General features: G+C 36.9%; 1 protein-coding gene and 1 long non-coding RNA gene across 6 annotated transcripts in view; one reads left to right on the top strand and one right to left on the bottom strand.

Moving 5' to 3' along the window:
* Nucleotides 1–14477, bottom strand: part of LOC551257 (microtubule-associated protein Jupiter) — a 69790-nt gene that overhangs the window by 3713 nt on the left and 51600 nt on the right. For 3 of the 5 annotated variants that reach the window (XM_006560590.3, XM_006560589.3, XM_016911630.2), the window contains one exon: nucleotides 4104–4507. In XM_006560590.3, coding sequence (XP_006560653.1) covers nucleotides 4104–4507 — 404 coding nt within the window. Of the gene's footprint in view, nucleotides 1–1250; nucleotides 1338–2896; nucleotides 2921–4103; nucleotides 4508–14477 lie in introns of all 5 variants that reach the window. The other 2 variants (XM_003249659.4, XM_016911629.2) reach the window with 2 other exon arrangements.
* Nucleotides 4514–9156, top strand: LOC102654674. Its single transcript, XR_408776.3, has 2 exons — nucleotides 4514–7676; nucleotides 7773–9156. It is a non-coding gene; the product is annotated as an uncharacterized LOC102654674 (long non-coding RNA).

Raw genomic sequence — 14477 nt, 5'->3', positions numbered from 1 at the left:
TGACCTATGGGAAATTTTTAAAGAATTGCTCGAATTCATTATATTTATTTATTTATCTTTATTTTTAAATATAAATATTTTTCAAAATGAATTCAAGCAAATCTAGGATATGGAAATATATATAAGATGAATATACGTATAAGGTACAAGCAATAATAAATTTTAATTTTGGATAGCAAATAATTTTAGAAATTTTAATCAAGATAGAAATATTTCATATCCTTATTTCTTTTAAATTATCGATTGCTTTCCATTAAAATTTAAGATTATAAACTTTTGAAAAACAAAAATTACAAATACAATAAATCAAGTAGTTACACATTAATTAAATTAGTCCCATTATTCTAATTCTGAAATTAATAACATATATATACACAAAAAAGAACACACTGTAAAAAGAAAAGAAATATTATAAAAGATATATTATAAATAGATTTCAATGTTCAACAATGACTACACAAATTGTATATCGAAGAAGGTTATATAAGGAAAAGAATGATAAAACAGTGAAAGTTGAAATCGATTAATAAAAAATCAAATTTATATCTTCTCTCTTTCACCGTAATGTCCAAAACCATAAAAGGATAACTCACATAAAAAAGAATTTATCAATAGATTTGATTTAATTGAATTATCACGATTTTGAATTGATTCAATCTCCTAAACAATCGAATACGATATCAATTCAATCAGTTGTGTGGACGTTATCGAAAGAAATTTTTATTTTAATTGTTTGTTGCGCTATATTTTAATCCTTTATAATTTCTCTTTAGATATAAAAATAAATTAATAATTATAAAAGATTAAATGATTGAATATTTTAATTTTATTACTATTTTTGTTTTAAATAAAAAATTCCTATAATTCTTTAGTAACTTTCCCCTATGCCCCTTTAGTAACTTTCCCCTATATTTCTTTAGTAACTTTCCCCTGTATTTCCTTAATAACATTTCCTAGTAACATTCCTTAGTAACTTTCCTTTGTTTCTAAATAAATTTAGAAATGGTGATCCTTCGATAGTTTTGGACAATGTTTATGTGATCTTTTCTCCTGTTGTTGTTGTTGTTCGATGGAAAACTAATCAAATGAAGTGTTTTCTCGGAAAAAAGGATGGAAGGAGTAATCGAAGTGTACGAAAGTAAAAAAAATGCATTGTCAAAAATGATGAAAAGATTTGATTATCTTGAAAGAAACAAACATAGAGTAAAATTAAGAAAGAGAGATAAAAAAGAAGAATGGATAAACGTTACCTCGACACCTTCGTGTGCTGCGCCTTATAGGCGTCACGTCAACTCCGTCTCCGGTGACCGGGTTGCGCATTAAGCAGGACGATCCACCTGCCGGGTTTCGAGCGGGTAGGAAGGCGCAGAGGATGACAGTTTCACAGCCGGTGCACGCAAAGCGACACGCGCCAGAATTTCATCATCACCACCATCACCACCACCCCCATGCACCGACACACAGGTAGCAAAACCCACATAACCGTCACCCAATCGTGTATATGTGTTAGTGCGCGCGACTATTCGCACGGATGAATAGAAGATAATTTCGTTTCTCGAAAGGATAATTTGCAAGATGAAAAGTAACATAATTTTTCAACATTTTTTGATCTTTAAATATCTTGAATTTTTGGATTTCTAAATTCTGTACTATTTAATTTCTGAATTTTTAAATTTTTTAAACTTTTGTATTTTTGAAATTTTATTAGTCAAGTAAGTGTAAAGTGAATCAATGTTTTGAAACTATTAAAATATAATTGAAATAACGATGATAATATCTTGAATTGATCCGTGCGAAGAGGAACGAATACGAAAATAAGAAAGAAACCAGAAGAATGTTATTAATACTACGTTTTATGTGAAATAAAAGCAAGCAAAAGCAAAGAAACAAACAAATTACAAGGAAATTAACAAGAAGAATACAAAATACGGAGATTAAATAGAAAGAAAAATTACTGTTCTCAATCTGTTTTAATAAGTAAAAATGCCACACGTGTGAAATCCAAGCAATGAGTCGTGATGAAATCATGAAATAAGTAAAGGTTCGTGAACGATCGATGAGCGATCGTAAAGAAAAAAAAAAAAATTAAAAAAAGAAATATGATTCGAATTATTTCTTTGGCTATAGAACAATTTTTATGGCAAGAATATTATAAAAAAAGAAAATCCATGCTTTTCAATCGATCGTTAAATAATTAAATAAATCGAATTGATTATATGTCGCAAGCGGAGCAGATGTTTAACTTAACGAGAAAAGAATTGAAAATGGCGCGACTAACTTAAAATATGTGTTTCTAGTTTCGTAGCAGGCTTTATGGTCGTTAAAAAAATATTGATCGAGAAATCGATCAATGATATGAACCTTAAGGAAACATTTCTGAAATTTCCTCGAGTTTCTACGTCAAAAAGAAAAGAAAAAGGGAAGAATCAAAACCTAATAACGCTAAATAAAATTCTAGAAAGTAAAATTCTAGCAGATATACTCGTCTTTATGCGAATTTGGAAACTTGATTTGCATTATTATTAATTATAATCGTTGCATTAAATGTTGAAATTCTCTTGATAATAATTTTTCTCTGAAATTGGAATATTGAATATAGAAAAAAAAAAACAATTTATATTTTTTGCTTTATTTCAAAATCTTTTTACGTACTTTTTTATACCTTTTCAATCTTTTATTTACGATTTAACAGAAAATATTAAATCATTAAAAACAAGAATATCGAATTAGAATCATAATTCGCGCGTGTTCACAACTCGATCGATAATGTAAATCAAGTTGAAGATAATATTTCGCGAAACGAAACGCGATTACCCGTAATTAAAAAAAAAAAAAAATAACGTGTAAGAATGAGTGTCGTGTCATCTACTTGAATGTGTATTTTTTACACACTTACGAAATCGTTTGATTCTCCTAAAAGCTGCTTGCGAATAATTCAAGAGGATGACTTGATAAAAGCCATGGATTAGTCACAGAAAATAGAAGAAAAAAAATAATAAACGTTCGTTCGTGTCTCGCTAGCTCCACAATAAAAAGATCAATAAAATTTCTCACTCTATATTCTTTTTCTCGTTGCGTTATATATGCAATAGAAGCAAAGAAAAGTTGTCCTAATTCGAAAACGAATCTTCGAGAAGAAAATCGATCAATCGACGTAGTGCACAATATGAATAAGAGCCTGCGACACACAGACACATATTTCAAGGTAGCTCGAATACAGTGCGAGTTTAAGTTATATATATTGCAATTCGAGCGATTGCAAGGGCAGCGATTAAAAAAATCAACAAAACCATTTTGAAATTATCATTCAAGTGTCGTCGAATACGCGCGAGTGATTTGTAAAAAGAAAAAAAAAAAAAAGAAAAAATAAATAAATTATCGTTGAAAAAAAGCTTCGATACCAACAGAGAATCGCGATCAAAAGGCGTGAAAAAACTAAAACAATAAAAAAAAAAAAAAAGAACCTTCATATCAAGCCGTTTGAAAAAGAAAAAGAAAGATTCGTTCCATTTTTACCATGTGTTGATAATCGCGTACGATTCAATTATCGTTCGTCCAAGATAAATTGATCGTGCAAGACCATCAATGAGAGTTACCCCTTCCCCCCATCATCCACCAACTTGATTAAAACCAACCACATTATAACTTATATAATTAACCTATTTCAATCGTTTAAATTACAGATTCAAGATTCTAAGATGAAAAATCTCAAAAATGGATAATATATAACGATATATGCAAACTAAGTAAGATAAAACGATAAAATAAAATGTTTCATAAATAAAATCTCGAGTTGAATATGAAAAATTGAATTAAGACCTCGACGTTCAATTCATTTTGGACGAATGATCAATTTTACCGAGCGAGCAAGAATCGAAAATCGCCAATGTGTGTAATTAGCGAACACTGTAGCAGTGTTGTGACTCGTAGCCGCGCTCGCACCGTACACCAGTTCACCTGACCAGATAGACAGTATATCCTTTTTTTTCGTGATACATAGATGGGAGAGGAGGGGAGAGGAATGGGCGATCGAATCGAGGAAGGATGCGTCGGAGGGAAGGAAGGAAGGAAGGAAGGAAGGAAGGAGAATTAATCACCCTTACCTGTGACATCGTTGGTCATATTGTTGCCATTGCTGGCCGCGTATCCGTTGAGAACGCCCGCGATCGAGTCCGAGCTTCCGGTGCTCTTCGCGGGCGACGTTGCGGCGCCCGACGACACCGACGAGGACATCGACTCCCCGCTGAGGGAGATATTGCTGCGCATGTGATTTTTCGCGTTTGGGGTGGTGGGTGGGGCATCGGGAGGGCCAAACAGGCGATTGTATGAATCATTACCGGGCTTGTTGCGCGGCGTTTCGTTGCTGTTGCTGTTGTTCGGTGCTGTATCGCCGAACAAAGCGGAGCCCAGCTGCGATTGGTTGTGGTTCTTCACGCGGCGGGGGCTAGTCTCTTCGGGCGCCGCGCCGAAAATGTCGCTGCTTCCGCCACCAGGGGGTTTCAACACCCTGAAACAATGGAACAATGGAGGCATCGTTAGAGATTTATAAAGAATATTGTTTTCGTGAAGTGATAATTTTTTTTTTTTCCATTCGTTGTCGATCCTTGGGATTTATTACTGGGAGAGATCGAGAACTTGATCTTTTATTTTATTTTTAAAACTTTCTCAAAGAAATTTGGAAAAAAAAAGAAAACGTTTTACCTTAGAACAAAAAAGAGCGGCCTTAAAACCTACTAATTTTAATCTCAGTAAAGAGAGGGAGATCTGGGTGAAGACGTCAAATTCTTTGACGACAAAGGGCAATATCTCAACCCCCTTTCCTCGATCCACGCCCCTTAAGTGTACGCGAAACTGCATCGTGTGTACCGAGACCACTCACGTTCGCAGTCATAGTCGTAGAGCGTCGAGTCAGCCACTTTCGAAAAGAAGGGTTGAGAACCATTGTTCTCGATCGGCGTTGGCGGCCAACATGGGAGCAGAACACGGGCTCGGCTCGGCCCCCACGACGGAAGGACTCGATCCAATTTGCTCGATAAATCTGCGCTGATTTCAACGTAACGAGGGTCTCTCGCGCTTGATGCGTGGCACGCGCTTTGTCGCGTGCTCGCTCCCGCGCCCGAGCGGACAAAGTGGGAAGGGAAAGTGGGAAGAGCGGTGACGAGAGATGAAAAGAGGGAGAAGGGGCCAGACTTCGCCAGGACAGGAGCAATTAAAAGTATGGGATCCATTCTCTTTTCTTCACCAACCATGGGGGAGCGATAGTTTTAAAAGCGGGCCTTCATTAGCAGAACGGTTCAATTAACGAGGGAATCGTTCGTGCGTGACGATTTTTTTTTTTTTTTTTCAATAGAAACGGAGATAATCGCTTTCGAATATTTCAGAGAGCTCGAGGAACTGTTTCTAATGAATCGATTCAGGACGAAGAATAATGCTTCGATATGACGGCACGATGATTTTTATTGCAAACTATTGTATTATCGTAAAATTATTTTCGTACGAACGTTAATATTTATCGTTGAAAATTATTGAAAATAGAAAATTAATATAGTTTCTTAATAGAGTCTTCTTAAAATTGTTACAAACAACATGATATATAATTATTCAAGAGAGCTAATTGATCTGCTCGAAGTAGAATATAACACGTCAATGATCCATCTACAATTAAAGCTCCCTTATCTCGATTCTCCTATAATCTTCCTGCTCGTGGCTCAACTCGACTCGATTGTGATATAATTTATAAATTCGAGGACGCCACTGCCAAGTCATCCACCCTCATCTGTTTACGCTCCCAATCCCTTCTCACGTGTAATAGATTTTCTAATTAACGTTCAATTAACGTTCCTCCCGAACACGCATTCGTTCTATCGATACGCAAAAAACTCGTTAAACTTTGTGGATCGATCGATTATAATCGTTCCACTCTAATTAAGGACGCAACACCAAAAACCTCTCTCTCTCTCTCCAGCTTCGTCAAACGTAGTGTATCATAGCGAGTGTTTCATCGACTCGGCGATAAATCAACGCTTCCTCGTTACACTGTCTCGGATAATTGAACGACACTGTTTGATGGAAATGTTCGTTCCTCTCTCTCTCTCTTCCCTTATTCGCCATACAACGCACGCTATAGTTCACGTTTATGGTCCTTTTAACACTAGAAACTCGAGGAGCGGGTTCAATTATTAAAATTGATTCGATCGATCGATTGAAACGGATTTTTTAACTTTTTCCATAATTCGATTAATCCTACGAGAAAGTTAATTTTTAATTTGGCTGTACAAGTATTTTTGCAAAGAAAGAATCGTCCAATATCAAGATAATATGACAGATCGACGCTAAATATTTCTAAATCTAAACTGAACTTTTTCCATAATTCGATTAATCCTACGAGGAGGTTAATTTTTAATTTAGTTGTAGTATTTTTGCAAAGGAAGAATCACACATCGTCCAATATATAAAGATTATATCACTTCTTCATCGACGCTAAATATTTCTAAATTTAAACTGAACTTTTTCCATAATTCGATTAATCCTACGAGGAGATTAATTTTTAATTTGGCTATACAGTCAAGTATTTTTGTAAAGAATCATCATATATCAAGATAATATCACAGATCGACGCTAAATATTCCATCTAAACTTAACTTTTTTCATAATTCGATTAATCCTACGAGGAGACTAATTTTTAATTTGGCTATACAAGTATTTTTGCAAAGGAAGAATCGTACATCGTCCAATATCAAGATTACATCACTTCTTCGATGCTAAATATTTCTAAATCTAAACTGAACGACACCCAACGAGTATATAAACGATAATTAATCCCATAATGAAGTCTCCAATAGTTGTTAAATTAACCCACACGAATCGGAAACCGGTATTCTCTCTCTACAAACGCAACCCCGAATAAGAGGCAATAGGAGGACAGGATTTATCGTCCCCTTTCCACTTGTTCCACTGAATCTTGTCTAGGAGGAGAGGAGAAGGAAAGAGAAAAGAGTGAAAAAAAAGGCAAATCCACGTGCCGGGGGACGCGCACGATTGATGATCCCCTTCGGTGATGTCGCCGCGTCCGGTCTTTGGAAGCGTCCGAGATACGTCATTTTCTCTCTCTCGAGAGAGAGAGAGCCCACACGTCCGCAACGAAACCGTGGAGAGACGGGAGAGCAAATAATAACGAGGATAATCAATCGGCCGTAGGAAGGAAAGGAATCCTCTGGAGGGGACAGGATGGGCGCGGCGGGAAATACGTTGGACGAACGAATACGCCTCTGCCCTCTTCTTTTCGTCGTCCAGGATCCTCTCTCTCTGTCCGTTCCACGAGTCAACCTGTTTTACGCGCATTTATGCATTTTCATCAACGAGACGATCGAGAAACCAAGGTTTTAAAACGAACACGCGCTCGTTTCAAATCGGTTAATGACGGTTTAATCTTACCTCTGCCGTGTTTAACAGGCTAGGCCAGCGATTGGAACGGTTTCTTTTTTGGATCTTCGCAAAGACGGATCGTGGTCTAATGAGATTATCGATAGGGGTGAAAATTGTTTCGAAGAAACGGAGAGATTCGTATTTTTGAGTACGATAAATGTAAATTTTGGATGGAAGACAGGATCGAAGAGAAATTTTGAATTCGTAGAAGGATATGATCGAAGTGGATTTGTATAAAAATTATTTTCCATGTATGAAATTAATCCGAATGCTTTTCAACCCTAGATAAATCTAGTTTAAATGTCCTGATAATTGTTTACTTCACTTTGTTGCATGTCCAATTTAAGGATTGACACGTTGAATTGAAGCAGTTTAATGTATCAATAACCACGTCGAAACTATTTTAACCTTTGAACGAAAGGGACCGAGGCTATTGCTACTTTCAACTCGATATTACAAGAACATTGGATCCAGAAATATAAATATTCTCTCCTTTATATACATCAGAATCCAGATATCAAACTATTAATAAACGAATGAAGAAATTCAGTGCAACGTATCGATGATATAATAAAGATGATATGATAAAGGTTTGATTTAAAATTTTTCTTTTTTTTTTTTTTCCAGACACTTTCTCGCGAAGGAAAGATGTTGAAGCGTTAGGGCGCTTCCGGTACCACGTTTAGTTCCCCCCGCTGAGAGGATTTTACACCGTGTGGGTTGCCGCTGACCCCAACGGGTTGCTGAACCCTGCTTCGCGCATCGTGCGAAATACCAATAGAATCCCATCGGGAGAGCAACTTTTATCTACGCAGTATCGATAAATACTAATTTAATAGTAATAAAAATCGATGATTTGTCGTCGCTTCGAGTAAGCATGACGGGAAGTTTCACCGCAATTCACGAAACGAGATATTGAGGATAAGTGGTTTTCTCAAGTGATTGACCAACATTTTAGAAACTGAGATTTCTGAATCTCGCGTTTTTCTCTTCCTCTCTCTTTATCCATCTCTTTCGAATAATTTTTCTTTCGATCGCTTCTCTTTAAATTATATATATTCTTCGAGTTTTTATACTCGTCGAATATTTGGTATAAAAATGTACACGGAGGGAGAAAAGATACGTAGAAGGATAATATAATATTTATTATACGACACTTAAAAATATGACACTTGTTTTCTTCCTCAATGAAGAAGTCGTTCGAATTTCTAAGAGGTTCATCCAATTCCAACCGTGAAATTTCTTTTTCGACGCATTAAAAAAGCCGAGTGATGATGGACACAGGAATTCCTGAAGAAACCGCGTGAAAAGTGGACCAGGACGCTTTCGAAAATAATAATCATCTGTTACAATGACTCGACATGCTCGTGAAGCGAACTATGCTAATGCTTGTTGGTGAACGTCATTAAAGAGGAAATACGATCCACTCTCTTTAAAAGTTTTCTTTTTTTCCCCCGTGTAACGTGGTAGCATAATCAGGTTGCCGGACTTTTCCACCAAAGATCCGGAATAATAAATCATCGGATCTCCCGCTGATAATTTTCTTAACCAGCGTAAAACTCGAGTGTCTGCTAGAGAAATTTCAGCAAAGTTATTAATAACAATAACACGCACTTTGCACCGCGTGATTTTTGCTCTCGTCTCGAGATTAAAATTAAAATCGATTGACCAGAGATGATCTCATGATCGCAAAGAGCTGTGTCTCCATTTTCTTCGATGTGAGAAAAACAATGTGTAAAAAAAAAAAACGATTTTCCAACAAATTTATCTTCCCAAAGAACATTAAAATTCGACATTCTCATCGATCCAAATAATTGATTCGTTTCATCATCCTGGAAAGTTGCACACGATCGATCACGTTCTCTCGGCGATCGTGGGACAAAATGGGACAGAACGAATCGAAGGAACGAATCCCCGATAATCGTTAAAAGGGATCGTCCATCATCCCGCTGAACGTCTCACGTACGACGTAATCGGTGGAATCTAGAAAATGGGACGCAAGGGCCATCATCTACTCCGCGAGTCGTAAACTCGGATCAATGGAATTAAAGCTCGCGAGAATGTGTGTGTGTGTGTAACGTTCGACGCGTATCATCAGGCTGTCTCGCGTGGGCGAGGAGAGAACGCTTTGCCCTAGAAATATTCCTGTTGTGATCGAGATTAATCGGTTTGATGCAGCACTTTACTAAAGTGGCGTAAAGTGGTTGGAATTATTTCTTAATTTTTCAGACAAATTAAACCTAAATCCCTCTGGAATTAAATAACGAAACAACAAGAAGAATTTCTCAAAATCTCCTTTTTATCGATCAGAATCTTAAAATAACTCTTTTAGATAATTGCACAAACTCGAAGGATTCGAGAAAAAAAAAACATCGAACCTGTCGGAAATATAATCCAATTCCGAGCGGTGACTGGCACGGAATTTATTCGAGGCAATAACGAAGAAAAAGGAGGATAACCGGTGCCATCTTCCGCGACGTCACCCTCGACATTCGACGTCCTCTTGTCACGGTATATCCGGCTCTGTCGCCGAGGAATCGCCGGGTAAAAAGCGATTCGATCGATCGATCACGCGACGTTCTTAAAAAAAAAGAGAGAGAGAGAAAAAAGAATACCAAAACTACCGGAGGAATAACAAGGATTGGGTTTCTAGGTCGATCGAACCTACGATGATCTTGATCTTGGGAACCAACCAGGCGTTATATCCTCGTGAGAACGTATCATTCCTGTGTGCCACGATCGAAATTATGCGGGGGAGAAATGCAGGGCGTACCATGATCTTCCATTCCCGAGGCGAGATATTTATTCCGCTTTTACACTTACGAGCCTCGATCTTCCATTAACCGTAACATCATCCCTTATCGCCGAATACGAGAGAGGCTTCTGCCCTCCTCTCTCTACGCAATAATAGATTTCTGAAAGTGTATTTTTACACGAAAGGTTCAGGAAAATATCCTTCGAATTAATATTCGTGGATGTTATTTTAATTTAATTTAACCCCCTCGTTTTTAAAATATACATTTCGAAATCGCGCAAAAACCGGAAGAAGAAGCTTGGAAACTTGGAACACTTGGTGAAGAGGAGGGGAGAAGCGCGTAAAATGGAAGGTTTTTGTGGGTGCAGCAGCAAAGGAGGAGTCACGCTCGAGCACTCGTCTTCGCTGCTGGCGAACTTCGTGTGAGGTCCTGGGGAATATCGAGGATACCGATAACAAGGAGCGGCATTGTGGCCAATCTTTATCGCGTTTCGGACAATGGTCATTGTTTCCACGTTTAATTACACCCAGCTACGATACTTCCTCGATTTCACGTTTCGCTAAATATTTACAACCAGCCGTGAAACTTCTTTTCACGCTTGCCTCTTGGAAAACTATAAATGATACGAGCAAATTACAACGCTGTGCCATCGAGATCAATTTTGTTTTTCTTTTTATAAAAAGAGCGTACATATACGATTTACAAAAAAAATGATATTTAAGTATCTTTGAATTTACCACGCTCAAGGAAGTGAAATCTCGAAATCGAGGAATAATTTAATCTTGCCGAGATCGATCTGAACATCCTTCGATCCGCGGATGGATCATAGATCACCTCTGGCAGCACGCTTCCAAGCTGCTTTGCCCACGATTCCCCCTCGATTCGTTTCAATTAGGAGGGGTCATGGTTTTTGAACCATGGATTCAGGAAGTTGGATCGAGGCGCGATTACTCGGACACGGGGCAACAACATCAGGCGGACAGCTTTCGATTCGATTCCTAATAGTTGTTACGCGTGCGTTGGCGTGTAGACAAGTCGGAGGTGGGAATTACGAGTGGGCTTGTGTTTCTTCGACACCTTGAAACGCCACGTCGAATAAATTATCTTTCGTATTCCGCGTGAGGGAAAAGGAAAAAAGATCCACCTTCTTGGATTCGAGAATAAGAGAGACGATAATCGGTTTTTCTATTTTTTGGATTTATGGAGAATATGTTTTGCTACTTTCTGTAGATGAAATTTGTCACGTGGAATCTAATTATTATTGACAAGGCCTGGGAATCTTTCTCGAAGAATGTAATTGAAAGGAAGAGGATGACAAAGCTCTTCTTTGCAAATTATCTTTTGCACGCGTGTTATTATATAATGTGGATATTTGTGGAAGTTTATATTTTTATATTGTAAAGGAAGAAGAATATATATTATAAAATAACTTGTTAATCTTGTTGGAAACTATCGTCACGAAATTTTAAAATAATAATTATTTGAAAAAAAAAAGAAGAGACGCGTTAAATTGAATACAACTTGCTTCGATAAATTCTACTTTGTATTCTTTATCTTTCTTCTATAGAATTTTAGAGAAACATTAATCTTAAAATAATTGCAATTTCCTGCCCCGAAGTAATGATGATTAACGATGATTTGATCTACGATCCAAACAATTCTTCATAACTTCGATAACGTTCCTTTCCAAATCATTCCAAGTCATTTAAATACAATGCCTATACCTTTCCTCCATCTAAACGACAATTCATCTTGAACCTATTATATAAATACACGCACAGAGAATAAACAGGATAGAAACTTAAACGAAGTACAAATGAAACATAGTCTGATCAAGCAATTTCTACCATAAAACATTCCACTAGAAAGATTAATCAGAGATTTTTTTCCAAATTAAAAAAAATCTCAATTCTTATCTTCCACTTCACCGATAATAAAATTTCATATCTTGATCCATCGTCAAATACAATTTATCATCTCCAAAAAAAACAATTTCACTTCCATCATAAAACCTTTAAAAACTGTCTCGCTGAATTACATAATTCATTTTATTCGAAAAACAGAAGAAGAAGAAGAAGACCTCTAGATCCAAATCTAAGACCTTAACACCCAAGCAATTATGCTTCCAAGCAAGAAAAACATCCGAGGAGCCCCTTTCAGGATAATCGTCGTTTCCTTTCTCGGAGTCGCGTCTCACGGCTGATAATGGCTTAATCACCCTGTATTCCCAAGTACGAAGCCAACTTTCACGAGCGGATCCGATTGTTCCAACCGTACGTACAACACTCGCGTTGCGTAATGAACGCGAGTCACGATCGTAAATTATGCGTGAAACCGGCACGTGTGAATCGTCGACCACGTTGTCGCACGGCAATAATATCATCGACAAAATTCAAGCAACGATTGTGCTGATGAACTTTGCGAGCGAAACAAACAACAACTGCGTGAAAATTCTTTGAATTTCACTTTCCTTGAGAAGATTGTAGTATTGGAAAATAATTTTAACCTACTCTTAACGTATTTATATACTCAACAATTAAAAATATAATTAGAATACCTTATTCATTTCTTTTGATGTCAATTTATCGTATCGTTACTTTATTTATCATCAAAAATACCACTAAAATTCTAGAATAGTATATGAAAGATATTAAAATTAAAGGAAAATATTGTTAACAAATGGAGTACTTTGATTTGAATTAACACGGAGCCCAATTCAGATTGAACTTCAATTTTCAAAATCTTTTGAACGCTCCACCTCGATTATTCTATTCTCAACCAAAAAGAATCTTTTCGAATAACGTTTCAGGAGCGTGATAACGCGCTTAGCCGCGTAATCGATAAAATATACAAGAGATAAATACATGTCAGTTGAATATAATATAAGACGTGGATAGAGGCGGCCAGCCACCGGGGCAACTGAATTAGATCGTACAACTATATTTGGTTTAAGTGGTCGAGTTACGAGTTTTGCATTCTAAACGGAGCGGTTTAGAATTTAGATAAGAATGTTGAGTATCGAGCCTGTTATAAATACTTGTTGCTTAATTCTCTTTTGCACGATACGGTAAGGTTTATAGGGTTGTAAATTTCCTCGAGTGTTGGTGCGAAGATAAAAGAAATTGTTGGAAATTCTCGAAAAAGTGGAGCTGGTTCGATTAATAAATTTATGTATTATTTTCCCAATTTTTATAATCAATCTCCATTATTTTTTCCAAGAGTATCCCAAATTTATTTAACAAAGGATAGTAAAGTAATAATAAAAATGATTTTATTGACAATGCTGCTGCTAAATTCTCTTTCTTTTTTAATTCGAAGAATGCATATATAATAATACATAAAAATGTAATCCGAGGAAGAAGTTTTATCGGTGGACAAGAAAATGGAGAAAAAGGTAGTCGAATGTTATTACTCTGAATCGTCGGGAGAAAGAAATAACATCGTCAACGTCACAATTGACAGAAGAAGAAGTTTGCGACATCCACGAGACACGGCAGGCATACCATATACAGCAAGGATTCGCATGCAAATGCGGCGAATCGGCAAGTATAAGTGGATCGTTCGAATTACTCATCGACCGCAGAGAAACGATTCCGTTTTGAAAAATGATCCCATCGATTAGATCGTAGATCGTAATCCATTCCTTCTCTCTTTTCAACGCGGAATTCTTCGCGTGTCTCGCTTGAAAATAAAATTTACTTCACTTCAATTCCAATTTCTACAATAATTGTTCTTAAAACAAGCCGCTTCTATGAACATTTCGTAATAAAACTTCGATAAAAATTATTATTTGAATATTTCTTGTCGACACAAAAATTAAACGATCTTTAAAAAATTAATCAACGAAATATAAAAAAGAATATAATCCTCGACGAGATAATTGCATTATTGGAAGAAGCGAGAACAGCCCCGATCGAGATCCGTATAAGGAAACCGGATCGGCGAAGAAAACGTTGGCCGCAACTTTGTGCAATGGATCGTGGACTAAGTAATAGACGAAGTTTACGCGAAATTAACTAATTGGCCAATTACGCCTCCGCCCAACCGATTCAATCTCCGTAATCGATCGACTTATTCGGTTCCGGTGAAACCGCTCGTCCCTCCAACGATTCAGAGACGTTGCTTTGGCCCTCTTCTTCCATTTAACCAAGCGGATAATCAACAGTTATCAAAATTTATTTCGTTCCAAGAGGAACAATCTTTCGAGAGCTTCGAATTGCTCGATCGATCCATCAACCGATTCAGGACGAATTTATCCACGACGCTCGAGACAAGGGGATCGCGTTTCTCAGCGGA

The sequence above is a fragment of the Apis mellifera genome, linkage group LG4 (assembly GCF_003254395.2).
Source record: "Apis mellifera strain DH4 linkage group LG4, Amel_HAv3.1, whole genome shotgun sequence".
Taxonomy (NCBI): Eukaryota; Metazoa; Arthropoda; class Insecta; order Hymenoptera; family Apidae; genus Apis; species Apis mellifera.
The sequence above is the reverse complement of the archived record's forward strand: the minus strand, read 5'-3'. Positions and strand labels throughout refer to the sequence as shown.